Genomic DNA, 19,753 nt, shown 5'->3' on the forward strand with positions numbered 1-19,753 from the left:
CTTAAGTCCTAGAAAATCTGGGTCTCAAACTATTTGCTAAGGAAGCAGAATGATAGTATCATTGACAGAACATAATAGAATTGATGTCTGAGCACCAGTAATCCTGGTTGTTGCATAATATGATAGTTTTTATTTATAGCTTTTTTTTTTTTTAATGTAGAAGCAGTTGTTCAAATAATGTTTTATCCAGGAGTTCATTATGTAAAACACAAAAGCAGAGGTGCCCAGAGGGTCACTCAGGCATTTGTTCATCCCACCCAACGTTTGCTGAAACCTGCTCTCCGTGCCAAGAACTGTGCTGGGAGCTGGAGATAGGAGAGCCGACACACACGGGCAGTAATTGCTATCCTCCTAGAGCTCACAGGGGGAGAAAGATGGTAAATAAATAAACAGATATATAGTCATCATCATTGGTAACACATTTTGGCTGTTTCCTTTGTGCCAAAAGCAGTTGAAAGCTCTTTGTGTATAGTAACCCATTTGGTTTATGAGCTAGCTTTGTGGTGTAGGTCCTTTTCTTTATCCCAGTTTTACAGGAGATATAAGGTGAGGCAGAGAGAAATTAAGAAAGAGGGCCATGTAGCCTATAAGCGACAAAGCCAGCAATCGAGCCTTGACAGTTTCTCCAGAGTCTGTGGGATTAACCCCTAGGCTTCATTGACTCCGTATATGGAATACAGTCGGTTTACAGTGCTGTGGGGGAAAATCACCAAGGGAGGGCAAGGAGAAGCTCCAGGGCAGGGCGTGGCTTTTCCTCTATTTTGAAAAAATTTCAAATTAGGTTGCTAGTCTCTAAATGCCATTCCTGCACTAAACATTTATATGATTCTATTAAGCAGACAAGGATCCCCGGTGTGGTAATGGTTAAGCGGTCAGCTTCAAACCAAAAGGTCCATGGTTCACACCCACCAGCTGCTCCAGAGCAGAAAAAAAATCTGGCAATCTGCTCCCATAAAGACTTCAGCCTTGGAAACCCTATTGGGCAGTTCTCTAGGTTCGCTATGAGTTGGAATTGACTTGTTGGTATATAGCAGCCAGACCCTGAGTGGTACAAATGGTTAACACACTCAGCTACTAACCAAAAGGTTGGAGGTTCAAGTCCAACCAGAGGCACCTCAGAAGAAAGGCCAGGTGATCTGCTTCTGAAAAATCACCCATTGAAAACCAGAATTGGCTTGATGACAACTAGATTTTTTAGGGGGGAGAAAGATTGAAAAAAATATATGTGCTTCTTAGCCTGCTCCCCAATATAGAAATTACACCTTGGAAGCAATTGCTTCATGTGTTGAGTTGCATTTATTTTCCGATTGTTAAATATCTATCACTAACTACCATATTAGATGATCATATAGAGCCGTCACAGTATGTTGTTTATACTACAGAGTCATTGGTTCCTAACTTCTGAAAATGGGAAGAAACTTACAAAAGCCCCTTCCTGAAAGCAAGTGAAGGACTTCTTAAGATAGCAGAAACTGTTGGTCTTCTTCTGCCCCCGTGAGAAAGGTCCTCCTTGCTCTTTCTAACATCTTTAAGAGCTGACTCCGACAACAGGATCAAGTCGAAAGGAAGCTAATTTGTAACTGCCGGTTGGTCCAGAATATTATAAATGATTCTAGCTGCTCAGTGTCCTTAGTGGCTTAAAAAGTCTGCAGATTAAGGAAATAAACCTTCTAACAGCAACCTGTTGTGCAGTGTCGTCTACTGTAATTTTCCCTGGAAAGTGACAGTGTGGGTTTTGCTCAGGTTATTCAAGCCTGCCAATGGACAAGAGGTGATATTAAATGTGGAGTGGATGATTTGGCACTTTGTTTTCGTGTTTCAGCATGAATCCAAAGAGAAGTAGCAATCTCGCATTAATAAGAGTTTATGTTTTTCTCTTCCCTTGCAACAGGGCTGTCTGACAACGCCAAACTCCCCGTCTGTGAATTCACGTTCCATTACGCTGGGTCCATCCCTCTCACTCAGCAACATCTCAGGGGTGTCCGTGAAGTCGGAGATGAAGAAGCGCCGAGCTCCTCCTCCTCCCTCCTTGCCAAGTACAGGGACACCTGTGCAAGACAGGGCATCGGAAAAGGTAGGGAAGGGGCAGCTCTTGTAATCAGTACGTCCTTAAATCAACGAGCTGGTGCTCCAGAAGTACCCTTCCTGCACCATAGTCCTTCGAGCGTGTGGCGTTAGCAACTGTAGTATTTAAGGTGAACGTTTAAGCTTTATTTAGAAATAAAGGTGAAATGCCACTCTGTTTCAGTCCTGGGAGGAAACTGTTTTTGTGCTTTTGGTGCAAAAGGCTGATGTTTGTTGATTAACATTTGTGTAATTTTCAGCATTGAAATTAGGGGCCTAGTCATGATTGCTTAATGAGAAGATCGCCTGGATAAAGGCACTTTATGAAACCTGGAGCTTGTACAGGGATGAGCTATAACATAAAATAGAGGCCTCAAATCGCTCAGATCTGCAAACACCTGAGACTAGTTTTGCATATTAAGTTACTCTCTGTAGATTTGTTTTGTGAGGCCTTGTATTTAAAAGCCTCCTGGTTTATGCCGATCTTCAGAACAACGATCTGTCTTTGAAAGTGATTAAACTTCTGTGAGTTGATGAGAACAACCTCTGTGCTCCACAGTAAGTTACCTCTCTGCTGTTCTTTATTTGGCTTCTTTCCTTCATCTACCTGGCTGGTGCCTGTAAACATTATTTGAAATGTCAAACCCTCACTTTTCAGGGAGGGTAGGACACTCTTTGGTAAAAACGCCATTTTTCAGGGCTTAGAATGTGACACTTAAAAAAATGTAAAAAAAAGTCCTCATTTTTCTAAACCCACCTGTATTTGGGCGGGGTGTGGCAGGGACAGCATTCACAAGCAGATTTGATCTGCTTTTGCCTCTTTTAGAGGCTGAGCTTCCCAAGGCAAAGCAGGATATTCCCCCAAAGACTGCTCCTGCTTCATACATATCCTAAGATACTGGATCAACCCTGTAGCGTAAAGATAAAGATGCGTTATTCTTCATTAAGCTTAGATGTCTTTGATTGACTTGAGTCCCAGCTTCCTGCTGAGATATCACAAAATGAACGTTAACATTTACATAAAGCACATTTAAAGTCCATTTATTCCCTAGCATGAGTTTAATTTCCTGAATCCCTCCTTCTGCCTTGTGTGCCTTGAGCTGTCTCCGCTTCATAGTGCTTGATAGCATCAGGTTTGAACACTTTTCTGCTTATTCATAAAGTGGCTTTTCCCTGAAGTGAACTAGAAACCCAGTCTGTATCTCCCAAATTTGAGGCTTGGCCACAGGTTGTGGTTAGATGTTAAATAATTAGTGGATTTCTTTGGTAACCTGATGGACATCTCAGTTCATTTCCTGATCAGCATCATTGTCAGTATACCACTCTGTCTCTCCATTTGTCTTTATAAATCAGTTGCCTTTCCCTGTCCCTCCACGGGTATTCTTGAACCTCAGGTCTCCGAGACTACAGACATTTCCCTCCATATCCCAAAAAATCTGTCCGAAAGCTATAATACCACCCATTTTACAAGGAAGTATTTTTATTTTGTGTCTCTTAAACATTTTCTGATGCCACTTATTTTGATGTCTCCAAGATGTTTTAACTGTTTTTAGGCACAAATCGTGCATTGTTTTGACATACGTACTGTCATGGATTGAATTGTGTCCCCCATAAATATGTGTCAAGTTGATTAGGCCATGATTCCCAGTATTGCGTGGTTGTCCTCCATTTTGTGATGGTAATTTTATATTACAGAGGTTTAGGGTGGGATTGTAACATCTTTACCAAGGTCATATCCCTGATCCAATGCAAAGGAGTTTCCCTAGACTATAGCCTGCACCACCTTTCATCTTATGAGAGATAAAAGTAAAGAGAAACAAGCGGGGGGGGGGATCTCATACCACCAAGAAAGCAGCACTGGGAGCAGAGTGCATCCATTAGACCCAGGGTTCCTGCACGGAGAAGTTCCTAGTCCAGGGGAAGATTGATGAGCAGGACCTTCCTCCAGAGCCGACAGAGGGAGAAAGTCTTCCCCTGGAGCTGGGGCCTTGAATTTGGACTTCTTGCCTACTAGACTGTGAGAAAATAAATTTCTCTTTGTTAAGGCCATTCGCTTGTGGTATTTCTGTTACAGCAGTACTAGATGACTAAGACACATGCAAATGATTAAATAGTGCAAATTCAACATGAAGATCTTTCCTCTGATTGTCTACAGTTATCTCTTTAATCCTCTTGGGTTTTAATGCTAACTAACAGATTCTGAACTTTTTTATGACGTGCAGACTATGTGTACAGCATTAGCCCTGTCCCACTAGCATCCTGCTGGGAACGTCTTTTGCTTTTAGTTGGGAGAAATATTTCTTTAGTGCTGAAAAGTAGGAATCCCAGTATCAATATTATTTAAGCTTTTTTTCTTTAATAAGAATTGAATTTTCCTAATGCTATAGAATGTAGATGCTAAACTGCGTTAGCATTTTTCACATTTTTTCCATTCAGAGATGAATCTGTTGTGTTTTTCTGGTTTTAATGTACTTATCCACAGTGGATAAAGTCTGCTCAAGTGGGAAAATGTACAGTGAGCAGAGAATTGGGAATTCTGAATGAAAAATAAATAATACTTTATACCCTGTAGAATGAGCAGAGTTCCCTCTGAGGCCGTAAAATCTTTTTACTGAAATCTGTTTTATTTGGCACAGAATGAGTAGAGAGGATTGGCTCACTGAAACCGTCTCCTTTTTTAAGCACTTGAGTGGCATATGGATTAGATTTAAGCATTTGCTATGAACAGGATTTTTTTCCTTTTTCTTTAAATTAAAGGTATTTTGTTATTTACTAATTTCTGGGAAAGGAACCCAAAAGTGAATTGTCGTCGTTGTTGGGGAAGAACGTCAATTCCTTCTTCATGAACTTCCTTCCATATAAAGATAAGACGTTTGTTTGGAAAACCTTATTTATATGCAACTGTTACTAACACCAGTATCCTGAAAAAGTAAAAATAGGCTTAATTTCAAGGACATGACCAGTTTATAAGAAAAGGAGAATGCATAGGCTTTCGTATTTTAAAAGACCAAGTAATTATCAACTACTGAAAAAATTAAGTATTTACTTATTCAGGTCTTGGAGGTGGAATGATTTTAGCCATCTTCCAGTTCATCTGAAACTTAAAAAAAATTAAAGTCTTTGTAGTTGGTATTTGTTACCTGATTATGTACGCCTAAGTTGGGGTGGGGTAAATATATATGCAGGTGGGGTGCAGTGGTGAAGAGCACCCCCTTTGGTTAGCAGGTGTGGCATGGGCACAGGAGGAGAACAAGGCCCCACCTGGTCCCCTCTCATGGGAGGATGATGACAAGGTCATTACACTCATCTTTCTCACCTCTGTCTCCTTCACATACCACACGCACCCTGTCTGCAAAGCTGCACGTTTTACCTTTGATACATGCCCAACTTCAGGCCTTCCTAGCCACCTTCACCTGAGTGTCCTGGCCCAGCCCTGCCTCTCACCTGGACAGATACTAATTAGCAGCCTCCTAGTTGGCCCCTGCCTCTGCTCATGATGCTCCCTGCTGCAGGACGTTCTCCACACAGCTGCCAGAGTGACCCTTATCACTGTGATTTCTAAAACTGTTTTTCAAAGAGATTTTTCCAGAGGTGATGTTGTTATTATTAGCTGCCATGGAGGTAACCCAAGCTCATGGTGACCCCATGCACAGTCTGCTCCTGCACCATCCTCCTGATCGGTTGCATGTTGGGTCGTTTGATATGCAGGATTTTCATGGGCTGATTTTAGGAAGTAGATTGCCAGGCCTTTCTCCCTAGCCCATCGTAGTTTAGAAGCTCCGCTGAGACTTGTTCATAGCATCATAGCTACACACAGGCCCCCAGTAACAGATGGCTGGTGGCTGCGCATAGAGCCAATTAAATACATGAATGGTGTCCATGTGAAATCCTGTTAGCAGAGAAATTGGCAAGATGCTTAAGGGGACGTGTTATTTTTCAGGAGGTAAGAGAACTACTCTCCTGTGGACCGTCATCTCTGTTCCCCGGTACCTTGAATGTATTTTTAACAGGAATGATATAATATACAGGTAGTCCCCGACTTACCTCGAGGTTCCATTTCAACAACTCCGTCATAAGTCCGTTCTGACATAAGTCGAGTATGGCATTTTTTTTTTTTTTTTTTTTTAGTTTTCATTATTATTGTCTTTTATTATCAGTGTCTCTGTAAATGTGATCTTTATTTGTCTTTGAGGGTTGGCATGAGAATGATAACATCAGCAAATTACACACTGCAGCATTTTACGTGGTGCATGTTACCAACGATAAGATATACAAAAAAAAGAAACAGTCACAAGTGCAGTTTGTTGTACCTCAAATACATCGTAAGTCAGTGACTACCTGTATTATATACTGTCAAGGCACCGTATGCTAAGACGTCGGTGACTACCTATATTATATACTGTCACGGCACCGCATGCTAAGACAGTATTTCTCAAACTTGAGCAAGCATCAGAATCAACCAGAGGGCTTGTTAAAACACAGATTACTAGCCCCACACCCAGAGAGTTTCTGACGCAACAGCAAGTCTGCGATGGGCCTCAAGAATTTGCCTTTCTCACCAGTTCCCAAGTGATGCTGTTGCTGCTGCTATAGGGAACCCCACTTTGAGAACCACTGGTCCGTAGACTGCTACCTCCCCAGGCCATCCACTCAGACATTTGACTAATCAAATGTGAGGGTCTACTAGTGTAAATATTTTTAACAGATCTGGAGAGATTCTCCACCAGTAAATTTCCTGAAAATGAATGGATCTGTGCTATGGAATAATAATTATGTACAGTTTACCACAGAGTTAACTGAGGCCTAATGTTATATGTTAAAATGAAAATATATATAGTGGGGCTCAGACCTTAGCTTTCACCCCTCCTCTCTGGGGCCCGGGAATGCTTGACTGAGGGACTAGGAAGTTGAATGTGCCAGATAGGAGGGAGTTTTCTTCCTCTTTCGTCCTTCAGGTTGCTTACTGTCTTCTTCCCCCTGATTTGTGCTGACATGGTCTCTTCTTTTGTCCGAGACCCTGGCTACCTGCTGAGGAGTCTTGGTAGTGGCCCCTGCCTTTGGGTCAGAGGTCCCTTTACATACCAAGTCTTTAACAACCTGATTCTAAGGAGCATTCGTTTTCCTCCAGTTTGCTCATGACCCAGGTCCTCATTTTTCCCACGAGTGCTACTTCTGGATCAGCAGGGGGGCCAGTGGATACAGATGCCTGGGTGGGCATCCATGAGCTCTACCCACTCCCTGGTCCTCAGTTTCCTCATCTGTGAAATGGGATTCGGCATTGACCAGTACATGTGATAGTGGTCAGAACACAGACTCTGGAGCTGCTGTCCTGGATTCAGAGCCCAGCTCTGCCCTCCTGAGTAACAAGATCACAAGCAAATTGCTTGCCCTTTCCATGTTTCCTTCCCTATGTGTGTATTCTGTGCATGGAGTGGAGGTGAGTCTGGGTGTCGGACTGGCCGGTGTGCTGAGGTAGGGAGGGCTGAGCAGTGGGGTGAAGCCACTGTGGCCCCCTGACAGGGTCTTGCATTAACCAGTGGCAGATTATGTTTAAAAATCTAAATTCCCTGTTGCCGCAAACTCCTAATATACAATAAAAAATCACCAAGCCCTTGGAACAGGCTCGTCTTATTACACAACACCAGCAGCCCATCTTCTCTCCTGTCCATACCTTCCCTGCTTAGCCACAAACATGAACAAGAATTATAGAAGAAGAGAGGTCCACATCTCTTTACGTTCTGGGATCCTCTGTTTAAATAGAGAGAATAGACTACTGTCAAGGAAGCCTTAATTAGGCAACTCAGTTTACCTATTAAAGATGGAAACAACAATCCAAATCAACCTATTGACATCTTTCTTTGTATACCTTTCTGCATCTTACAAAGCAGTTTACCTTACTTTTATTGCTAATTAACTAAGAAATAAGTAACTTGTGGAAGTTTACCAGGTAATACGGTCTATGTAATTTTAGTTATCATACTCCACAAATATAAAATAAATGAACATTCATTTATTCACTCAGTATGCATTTCTTATACGGCCACCTTGGTGCCAAATATCAACTACAGATTCTTTTTATTGTAACCAAAAAGTAATTCACAAATATTTTAAAATTATTGAGGTTTCTTTTTGTCTTACATAATTTGAATTATTATGTTCAACAGCATAAAATCCCAACATGACAAGTGCATTTGTTTATTACCACAAGTTTATTGCTTTGCGACTGAAATAACTAGCGAGGTTGGCTATCAAAATGAGAAATGATGGTGGATCATGTTATGATCAGTTAGTAGTATCACACAAAATGGATTTTTCTCTGAAAAATTTGCTTATGTGTTCCACAAATATCTGTTGAACAGCTGCTAGGCACAGGCTCTATAACTTGAAAACAGGAGTTGATATTTGTTACTTTGATATCTCTGTGCATTGTGTACATAAAAATGCAGTATTTCATACTGTGTAAATAATTTGGAGCAACTGCAGCAGTATATCGATGGGGAACTGCCAAAAATTCAGGCCGGATTCAGAAGAGGACATGGAACTGGAGATATCATTGCTGATGTCAGATGGATCCTGGCTGAATGCAGAGAATACCAGAAAGATGTTGACCTGTGTTTTATTAACTATGCAAAGACATTCAACTGTGTGGGTCATAACAAATTTTGTTTAACTTTGCGAAGAATGGGAATTCCAGAACACTTAACTGTGCTCATGAGGAAGCTGTACAGTTGTGTGGACAGAACAAGGAGATACTGCGTGGTTTCAAGTCAGGAAAGCTGTGCGTCAGGGTTGTATCCTTTCATCATACCTATTCAGTCTGTATGCTGAGCAAATAATCCAAGAAGCTGGACTATATGAAGAAGAACGGGGCATCAGGATTAGGAGAAGACTCATTAACAACCTGCGTTATGCAGATGACACACAACCTTGGTTGCTGAAAGTGAAGAGGACTTGAAGCACTTACTGATGAAGATCAAAGACCATAGCCTTCAGTATGGATTACACCTCAAGATAAAGAAAACAAAAATCCTCAGAACTGGACCAGTAAGCAACATCATGATAAACAGGGAAAAGATTGAAGTTGTCAGGATTTCATTTCATTTGGATCCACAATCAACACCCATGGAAGCAGCAGTCAAGAAATCAAAAGATCCATCGCATTGGACAAATCGGCTGCAAAAGTCCTCTTAAAAGTGTTGAAAAACAAAGATGTCACCTTGAAGACAGGTGTGCCTGACCCAAGCCATGGTATTTTCAATCACATCATATGCGTGCAAAAGCTGGACAGTGAATAAGGAAGACCAAAGAAGAATTGAATTGTGGTGTTGACGAAGAATATTGAATATACCATGGACTGCCAAAGGATGAACAAATTTGTCTTGGAAGAAGTACAACCGGAATGCTCCTTAGAAGCAAGGATGGTGAGACTGTGTCTTACATACTTGGGACATTTTGTCAGGAAAGATCAGTCCCTGGAGAAGGACATCATGCTTGGTAAAATAGAGGGTCAGTGAAAAAGAGGAAGACCCTCAATGAGATGGATTGATACAGTGACTGCAATAATGGACTCAAACATAACAACAATTGTGAGCATGGAGCAGGACAGGGCAGTGTTTCGTTCTGTGGTACATAGGGTCCCTATGAGTCAGAACCGACTTGACAGCATCTAACAACAACAAGTAATAATTTGTATAATCCGCATATGTTAGAAATGTACAGGAAAGAATTATTATTTACTGTTTCATTTCCTGGGTCATTAAAATAGTTAGGCAACTACCATATTACCAGAAGTAATGAAATCATGCTAACTGGACGCCCTACGATACGTTTAATCAAGAACAGAGGTATCGATTTGGCTCTTAGTCAAACTTAAAGTCCATTTCAGACGTGAGTTATCGCTAGCCATCCTGCTCTGCCCCAGTGGCACTGCATTGAGAAGGGAAGCCTTGCAGCCTGAATTGGTACTTCCCCAGGGAGCAGGGCATTTACCACAGTGGTAATGCCACTTGGCTTGTGGGACTCCAGATTCCAGTTTCCTCTCTACTTTTAGGGCTGATTTTTAAGAGTAGTTTACTAAAATGGTCATAAGTGTTTCCTCATTTCTCCCCGCAGGGATGTTGAGGTAAATACAGATTCTCATCCTTACAAAGTCATTCCTGCAGTACTTTCCCTGCAATCAAGTTGGCTCCATTTCTTATAACATGCCTTGTGGTGGTGGCTGTTTTCTTTGGGTAACGTGAATGATGCCCAGAGATCTTTCTGGAAATCATTTTCCGTAATAACCGCATGCCTTTGACTCGCTCGGGGCACCTAGATAGATGTATGTCTCACAGCCCCGACTCACCTGGCCAGTTGGCATCCTGGGTGCCTTGTAGAGAAGAAGTCTGAGCCAGATGGGGTGCTGTGATGAAGAGCACCCACCCCCTTTGGTTAGCATGTGTGGAATGGGCACAGGAGGGGGACAAAGCCCCACCTGGAGTCCTCTCATGTATGAGAGGGTGAGGACAAGGTCATTACACTCATCCTTCTCACCCCTCTCTCTTCACATGCCACACGCACCCTGTCTGCAAATCTGCATGTTTTACCTTTGATATGTGCCCAACTTCAGCCCTTCCTCGCCACCTTCACCTGAGTGCCCTGGCTCAGCCCTGCCTCTCACCTGGACGGATCCTAATTAGCAGTCTCCTAGTTGGCCTATAAGTCAGAATTGACTCGATGGCACTGGGTTTGGTTTTTTTTGGAGTTGGCCCCTGCTTCTGCTCATGCCACTCCCTGCTGCAGGACGTTCTCTACACAGATGCTATGACCCTTGTCAAAACATAGGTTATGTCACTGTTTAATGCCCCCTATTTTTATGGCTTCACATGGAAACGCTGGTGGTGTAGTGGTTAAGTGCTATGGCTGCTAACCAAAAGGTTGGCAGTTTGAATCCACCAGGTGCTCCTTGAAAACTCTATGTGGCAATTCTACTCTTTTCCTGTAGGGTTGCCATGAGTTGGAATGGACTCAGTGGTAACAGGTTTGATTTTGGTTTATGGCTTCACATCACCCATGAATATAATCCAACTTCTTATCTGAGCCAACAAGGCCCTATGTGATCTGGCACTGGTCTACACCTCTGACCTAAGTTCTCCCCCGCTCCCCGTGAGGTCTGGTGCCCAATCCAACAGAGCTCCACAGTCCTGTCCGCATCATGCTCCTCACTGCACCTACCAAACCCATTGCGTCGAGTCAATTCTGACTCATAGTGACGCTATAAGACAGAGTAGAACTGCCCCATAGGGCTTCCAGGGAGTGGCTGGTCACTGCACCTAGACCTGCTCAAATTCTCTCCATCAGCAAAGCCTTATGGTCATTTTTTGGGCCTTTCTCCCATTTCATTTTTCTTCTTGCCCCTCCCATTGAAATCAGGGGACCTTGTGTCTATTTCCTGGTGTAACCCCAGCATCTAACACCATGCCATTATAGCACTGTATGTAAATATACAGTGAATATTTATGTTGATTTACGTTGTACGTACATGATTAATTTATTAAGTACATATGTACTGATCATCTTTAAGTGAAAAGCACTGATTTCAGAATTTATGTGCAAATACCCGATCCCGACTCATAGCACCCCTATAGGACAGAGTAGAACTGCTCCATAGGGATTCCAAGGAATGGCTGGTGGATTCAAACTGCTGACCTTTTGGTTAGCAGTGAAGTTCTTAACCACTGCGCCACCAAGGCTCCTATAGGCAAATAGCTAATGAAATTGCTGCGGTCGTAGAGCCAACTTAATTTTTAAAGAATAAATGGTGGCAACATTAGCCAATTTTTTTTTAATACTTGCTCGTCACTAACAGAAAAGAGACATTGAGCTGTAAATGAGCCATAATAAGTGTCGGCTTCGCCAGATGCCAGAGCTAGAAATGACCTTATCAGTCTCGATACGAGGCAGGGTGGGAACAGTCTGTATCAAGACAGGTGGGAGGGAGAAGCCACACAACTGTGTAGTGTTTGTATGCGGTGGAACCCAGAGCTGCTCCCTGGTAACAGGTTCCTGGGGGTGGCCAGCCCTCTGAAGACAGAAAGTGGACATCACTACTTTACCTTTCCTTAGTGAAGGCAGAGCACTGACAGGAAATGTCTTGTTTATCTTGTCCTCCTCATCTCATAGACTGTTTGCCTGAGGCTCCATGAGCAGGGCAGAAGTGCAGAGGATGTGGGCAGACGGCTGGACCCTGCCTCTAAATACACTGACATGGAATAGCCAAGCTTCCATTTTTTTCATCTGTAAAATGGGTGTAACTACTTCACACAGTAAAACAGAGTGATACTTAACAAAGCACTAACCAGTTGCTGTCAAGTCCACTCCAACTCATGGTTGGCCCGTGTGTGTCAGAGTAGAACTGTGCTCCATAGAATTTTCAATGGCTGATTTTTTTTTGGTGGAAGTAGGTCACTAGGCTTTCTTCCAAGATGCCTCTGGGTGGACTCAAACTCCAGTTTTTACATTAGAAGCCAAGTGCGTCAACCATTTGCACCACCCAGGGATTCGTAAGGAAGTACTAGTAAAGTGTAAAGCTCTTATGTTTCTTACTGTTCACTAGGTAGCATAATGGGGGATAATCAAAGTGGGGTGTGCCTTCTTCTTGCTTTTGAAGGCCAAAAATTGGATCTGGTTTCATCTTGGATTTCTTCATACTCATCATTAGAGCGTACACTAAGGAGTGGTGGAAGATGGCCATGAACTTGCTGTAAAATATGTTTTGCTTTCCTCCCAGTTCTTTCAGCTACACTTGTTTGCCACTATATGCTTACCACCCAGGATAGTTCCTGATGCTTGGTGGTCTCTCCATAGATGTTTGATGGCAAGAACCACGTGTCACCTGACTCTCGAAGGCCTCCCACTCAAAAACAATTCACCAACTGATCACTGCCCATCTTCCCTGGGTGAACATAAGTTATGAAGGTGGCCCTAATCTATGGCCCTGGGGCAGAGGCGTTTGGACAGTGGAACCCTGACCCTCGAGCCAACCCCTATGGTGCTGTATGAGCTGCATTTCCAGCCCAGACTCCCTCCAGAGTCCAGCCCCTGTCTCCCCAACTCATGAGAGGGTCATCGTGAATGTTCCTCTCAGTGCCTCAACACAAACTCATCACTGCCTTCCCTGTTCAACCTCACTCTGTCCTCTCTTTTCTCCTCCTCTTCCTCTCCCTTTTCCTTCTTCTTTCTCTTCTTTCTTCTCCCTCTTCCTCTCCTTCCCTTTTTTCTCTCTCCCTCTCCCTTTCTTTGTGTTTGATACTTTTCTGAAACCGAGGTTTTTCTCTCTTGCTATCTGGATATGGCCTCGAACATAGCAATGATTGTAAGGATGGCACAGGATTGGGCAGTCTTTTGTTCTGTTGAATATAGGTTGCTATGAGCCAGAGCCGACTCAATGGCACCTAACAACATCTGGATATCCCATTAAACTGTCTTCATTTTCTGATCGCTGTTAACCATGTTTCTTCAAAATACCATAGATACAGATGGTCCTCTTTTTTACCATTTATGAGATGCACCCTGGGAAGTTTGGAATGATTATGTCCCTTTTTCAGTTGAGGGCATGGAGTCTCAGGCCAGGCTGAGCTGCCCAGTGGAGACCTCGCTGCCAGGGCCTGGTGAACCTGATTCAGGCCCAGCTGTGCTTTCTCCAGCCCCTGTGCTAACCCCCAGCACACTGCCCTTCTTACCCAGGGGATCAGGCCCCTTTCCTTCTGTACTTGCAAAAGAAGAACAGATAACAGAGGTGGGTTTCAGAGCATGAGACACATCCCCTCTATGGCTTTGTAAGGGAGGAGTAAACATTTAGAAAGGAAGAGGGCATCAGGGTCAAGGTGGGCTTCCTATATACACAGCGACTGTCCTAACATTTGAATAGACTTCAAATTAGTAAACATTTGACTCCTTTGCAGCATAAATTAGCTGCCAGGATTTTCTTTCAGATGTGGCAAGAGTCTTTCCACTTCCTTCACCATTAACTTGAATAACACAACTTTGATATTTTGGAAAATCACGAAGCACTGTGTTTCCCTGTCACTTTACAGTGTCTGTCCCTGCGTGAAGGTGAGGACAGTACATAGTGTAGCATCCTGTGTTGTCAGAGATTGTTAACTCCACAGCTTGTCTTTGCCCCAGGACTTGAGTGGATTCAGACTACTCCTTTTCCGCTCACAGGCCTCGCTATGGGAAACTCTTTCTCCTGATCCTCACACTCACCCTGATACTCTTCCCTTAGACAGGAAGGGAGGTTCACCCTCAGAGGACTTGCCCTGACAGACCTTTTGTGTGTTTGCTTTTGTGTTTTGGGGGCCTATTGTAAATGTGTTTCTTTCTTTGGAAAATTCAGAAGTCTTAGTTGAAGAAAAGCGATGGCAGTACTCTCTCCCCAGCAATGCCTCCTTCCCCTACCCACTGCTTCTTTTTCCCAAAGCCCGATGCAGCAAGTGAGATCCTGCCAAAGAAATGTACTTTCCGCAGCTGCGTCTGTGGTCTTCTAGATCTGTTCCATTTCTTTAACCTCCCTCAAGAGCAAAACAGAACTGTTTTGCTTTTTTTAATTGCATTATTTAGTTATAATTTTATGTATTTATATAAAAATTTATGTTTTTAATTTTAGTATGGTTACCATATACATGTAAAACAAAAAGTTTGCCATTTTAATCTCTTTTAAGTTAAAATTCAACGACACTAATTACATTCCCCATGCTGTGCCACCACCACCACTATCCATTTCGAAAAGTTTTCATCACCCCGAACAGAAACTCAGTACCCCTTGAACAATAACTCTCCGTGTCCCGCTCCCCCCAGCCCCTGGTAACCACTAATAAACTTCTGTCTCTATGTATTTGCCTACTCTAGACATTTCATATGAGTTCACACAATATTTGTTCTTTCGTGTCTGACTTATTTCACTCAACCTAATAGTTTCATCCATGTTGTAGCATCTGTCAGAGCTTCATTTCTCTTTCAGACTGAATAATATCCTGTTGTAGGATATAACACATTTTGTTTATCTGTTGATGGACCCTTGGGTTGTTTTCACCTTTTGGCTGTTGTGAATAGTGCTGCAGTGGACATTGGTGTACAGGCGTCTGTTTGAGTCCCTGCTTTCAAGTCTACCTGTGAAACTGCTAGGTCATGTGGTACTTCTGTGTGTAATTTTTTAGGAACTGCCATATTGTTTTCCACAGTGGCTGCACCATTTTATGTCCCTCACCCCCCAGCAATGCACAAGGGTTCCAATTTCTCCACATCCTTGTCGACACTTGTTAATTTTTATTTTTCTGAAAATAGCTTCCTTGTGGGTGTGAGGTGGAAACCAGAGTTATTTTTTAAGGCAGAAGTCATTCTCTGCCTTTTGGTGGTAGGTGGCCAATCTAACAGGGTTAGGGAATTGAGCCCAATTGCTCTTGCCCCTTTCCATTGACACGATGAGCCTTTTCAAGAAATTGTGACAGTGAATGTATTGCATATTTGTGATTTTCTAGTTCTCTGTCTCCATAAAGTTTACTCATGTGTTTAGTTCTTCCCATGTTTTGAAGCAGGTCGTTAATATACTGGCATATAGAGGGACAAACTTCAGATAGGTCCGTAGTGTCCATTATCTACCCCCATGACCTTGACCACATGAGTTGCATCGCCTGTTCATTTGGCTGAATTCTAGATCTGGGACAATGAAGTGTCCCCTGCTATGTCCCCAGCCTCATTTACAAACAGACAGACATGGGCTCAGTGATGAAACAGTTAAGGAGACTGATATGAGATGAAATAACTTTATCTTCTATCATGATAAATGAATCATTGTCTATCTGGAGAGAGGTCTCTGGTGATATATGCAGGGAAAGTGAACCTTGTTTTCAGTCAGTGACTTGGGTGATGTGCTCATCAAACTGGAGGCTAGGGTGGACGGGTGGCAAAGGAATGGGGTGAACAGTAGGAACCAAAGTGACTGGAAATACTGCCATGATGGGCAGGTCCTCCCTCTAATAATGTGGCATTTGCTAGGGCAGGTTGTCCACGCTGAGTCAGGGTCTTTAGTGGCCTCCAGTCAGTCATTCCTGGGAGCCACATGCTGTGGATTCTGAACAAGAGTAGCTTCATCTCCATCTCCAACCACACTTCTTATTTCACCCCAAACCAAACCTGACTCCTTTAGGTTTCAGGTACAGAAACAGGAGTACCTGACTAAATAACCACATCATAGGAAAAGACTTGAGCATTTTGTTGGTGCCAACAGTCAGCTGAGACTGTGAAGAGGTCACAGTGGCCTTAGCCTATCCTCACAGAAGTGTGATGGTCAGTACAGGAGGGAGGGAAGGGGAACTTCTGAATTTTGCTTGGTGCCAGTTAAGGCCGTACCTTGAGAAAGTGTGTGTCTGAATACCATATTTCAGACAAAAACATATTTTATGGGAAGAAAAACCTAAAAGGTTCCTAGGGAAAAAAAATAGCAAAAATCAAAGAATCTAGAATTTACTATGACTTTATTTTTTTTTTTTTAAATAGCAAAAATTAGAATATCTTAGAGAAGAAAAGTAAAGATTCACTGAGACATGGTAGATAGAGATAGATTGTTGTTGTTGTTGTTAGGTGCCATTGAGTTGGTTCCGACTCTTAGCGACCCTGTGTACAACAGAATGAAAGACTGAGCAGTCCTGTACAATCCTTGTAATCATTGTTATGCTTGAGCCCATTGTTGTAGTCACTGTATCAGCTCATCTCACTAAGGGTCTTCCTCTTTTTCACTGACCCTCTACTTTACCAAGCATGACGTCCTTCTCCAGAGGTTGGTCCCTCCTGATAACATGTCCAAAATATGTGAAATGAAGTCTCTCCATCCTTGCTTCTAAGGAACACTCTGGCTGTACTTCTTCCAAGACAGATTTGTTTGTTCTTCTGGCAGTCCACAGTATATTCAGTATTCACATTCCGCACTATTCATAAGGTTTTCATTAGCCAATTTTTTTCAGAGGTAGACTGCCAGGTCCTTCTTACCAGTTTGCCTCAGTCTGCAAGCTCAGCTGAAACCTGCCCACCATGGGGGACCCTGCTAGTATTTGAATACCAGTGGCATAGCTTCCAGGATCACAGCAACACCCAAGCTACCACGGTATGGCAAACTGGCAGGTGCATGAGGTAAGGTAGATAGCTGCCGTCAAGTCAACTCCAAGTCGTGGTGACCTTATGTACTATCACTGGCATGTTTCAGTCCATCCTTGAAGCTACTGTGCCAGTCCATCTTACCGAGGGTCTTCCTCATCTTCACTGGCCTCTACTTCACCACACATGATGTCCTTCTCTAGCAATTGAATCCTCCTGATGACATGTCCAAAGCAAGTGAATCAAACAATGTTCTGTTGTGATCCATAAGGTTCTATTGGCTAATTTTTGGAGGTAGATTACCAGGCCTTTCTTCCTAGTCTTTCGTGGTCTTGAAGCTCTGCTGAAACCTGTCCATCATGAGTGACCCTGCTGGTATTTGAAATACTGGTGGCATAGTTCCAAGCATCGTAGCAAGCTGCCACAGCACAACAAACTGACCAGTAGGTGGTAGCAAGGTGTGATACTTTTATGAAAATGACTAAATATTAATGAGAGGCTTTAGCCCTACCAGATAGTAAAATGTATTCTAAAGCTACAGAAATTAAATAGTATGCTACTGGAGCAGAAATTGAGAGTCTAAATTTTTACCAAGCATATGACTTCATCCCATTTAAGTGAAAGAGAAACTGGGTTTATGCAGAGCAGTTAACTTGGCCACAAGGAATTCAAGGATGAATAAGATTCAATCCTTCCTTAAAAGCCCTTAGTATTTAGTCGAAGCAGATAATTAATGAGCCCAAAATACCAGAAAATGACCATCTCATGGGAAGATTGTGGCTTGTGGGCCCAGGACAGGGGCAGAAGCCAATCCCAAGGAAATTTCCTGCTTGGAACATTGGTTTTATGATTCCACCGTAATCCCCATTCCAGGGAAACCATCTTTGATCTGGGGCTGGAGACTAGGCTGAGGGAAGGCGTCACTTCCAAATTCTTTCCCAGTGGGTAACATGCAGATCATCAACAAAGTCATAGCAGAGAACCGTCCATCCTGCTGGAAGTGTTTGAATGGTTAAATCAGTGGAAGGTGGAAGGCCATTGTACGAGACCAGTCACTTATAGAAATAAACTCACTGCCAAAAAGCCTTTTCTATGGCTTCTAGGTAATGAGGTTCATTATCCAATCCTTACCTAGCTGATCCCAGGGTGAAGAAATAATGATATTATGGCACCAGTTTTGCTGACCCTACAACAGCAACAATGCTTATTCAGCTCTTGTTGTGTTCCAGGTAATATGCACAGACCTTTATGTACATCATCTCATTTAATCTAAACTTTTGCGATATCCTTATAAAGCAGATACCATTGTCATCTTCATTTTACAATGAGGAACCGAGGCTCACAAAGTTAAGTGGGGATCCCAGGGCTATCGCCTATAAGCAGCAGAACGCAGGCTTGTCTGACATGTTTCATGCATGGAACTCTAAAGCATTAATGCTGATTGAGGTCAAAGGAAAATGTGTGACCATCAGGTGGTAGTGTTAGAATGTGCAGGCTTGAATTCTAGGTCTATAACCTCAGGCAAGACAAGCCAAAGTAGTTAAGATGGCAGCGGAGTGCGGTACGTGATGCAGCACAGCCATTAGTAACTCCTACTATCATCTTGTTTGACGTGAAGTTCTGAAGTGGATAGCAAGTTTGAAATGTAAAAGAACATTTGTTTAGAGAAATCATGTCTTTGCTATTTGAGAATAAAAACTCAAAGATTAAAGAGTTTTCCACCATTAAACATAACACTCTTTGGATTTTTCAGTAGGGGAGTTTCTTATTGTTCTAAGTTTACGGAGCAAATGGCAGATCTTTCTCAACAGCGCTTTCTTCTTCTCAGGGGAGCAATACCATAGTTTAAACACCTGGTGGGATCAGGATAGAATCGGTTCGACTCACATGTGGCCTCTGCCAAAAAACCAGCGAAATTGGCAAGACAGTGAGGAGGGATGCTAGGCTATTTTCTATGTAATACCCTTCTCTAGGTAGAACTTTTTTTTTTTTTTTTTTTTTAGGTAGAACTAGTAAATAGATGCAGTTAACTTCATCTGGCTTGCCAGTTCCAAAAACATGTAAATTTGAGAAGTCGGAAACCCATATCAAACTCATAGTAAAAGAAATTAAATTTGTACCAAGCCAATATTGTGATTTTGTTTGTGTGTTTGTGTTGTGTTGTATAGATTTAGAGGAATTGGTGGTTCAGTAGCAGACTTCTCACCTCCGTGCAGCAGATCCGGGTTCTGTTCCCAGCCGATGTACCTCATGTCCAGCCACCGGTTATCTGTCAGTAGAGACTTGTATGTTGTTATGATGCTAAACAGGTTTCAGCAGAGCTTCCAGACTAAGATGGACTGAAGAGAAAGGCCTAGAGATCTACTTCCAAAAATCAGCCAATGAAAACTCCGTGGGTCACAAAGGTGCAATCTGCAACCGATCACGGGGATGGTGGAGGACTGGGCAGCATTTCGTTACATTGTGCGTGGGGTTGCCATGAGTCAGGGACCAAATCATTGGCATCTAACAACATATATATATATATCCAGTTACACCTCAAATGTGCATATCTGTGTGT

The 19,753-nt window shown here is 42.7% G+C and overlaps 1 protein-coding gene across 4 annotated transcripts in view; it reads left to right on the forward strand.

Moving 5' to 3' along the window:
• The window catches only part of COBL (cordon-bleu WH2 repeat protein), a 369,968-nt gene that overhangs the window by 193,923 nt on the left and 156,292 nt on the right, over positions 1-19,753 (forward strand). For all 4 annotated transcript variants that reach the window (XM_049893801.1, XM_049893803.1, XM_049893802.1 and 1 more), the window contains one exon: positions 1,892-2,074. In XM_049893801.1, coding sequence (XP_049749758.1) covers positions 1,892-2,074 — 183 coding nt within the window. The remainder of the gene's footprint in view (positions 1-1,891; positions 2,075-19,753) is intronic.

This window comes from Elephas maximus, chromosome 8 (genome assembly GCF_024166365.1).
Source record: "Elephas maximus indicus isolate mEleMax1 chromosome 8, mEleMax1 primary haplotype, whole genome shotgun sequence".
NCBI classification, from domain to species: domain Eukaryota; kingdom Metazoa; phylum Chordata; class Mammalia; order Proboscidea; family Elephantidae; genus Elephas; species Elephas maximus.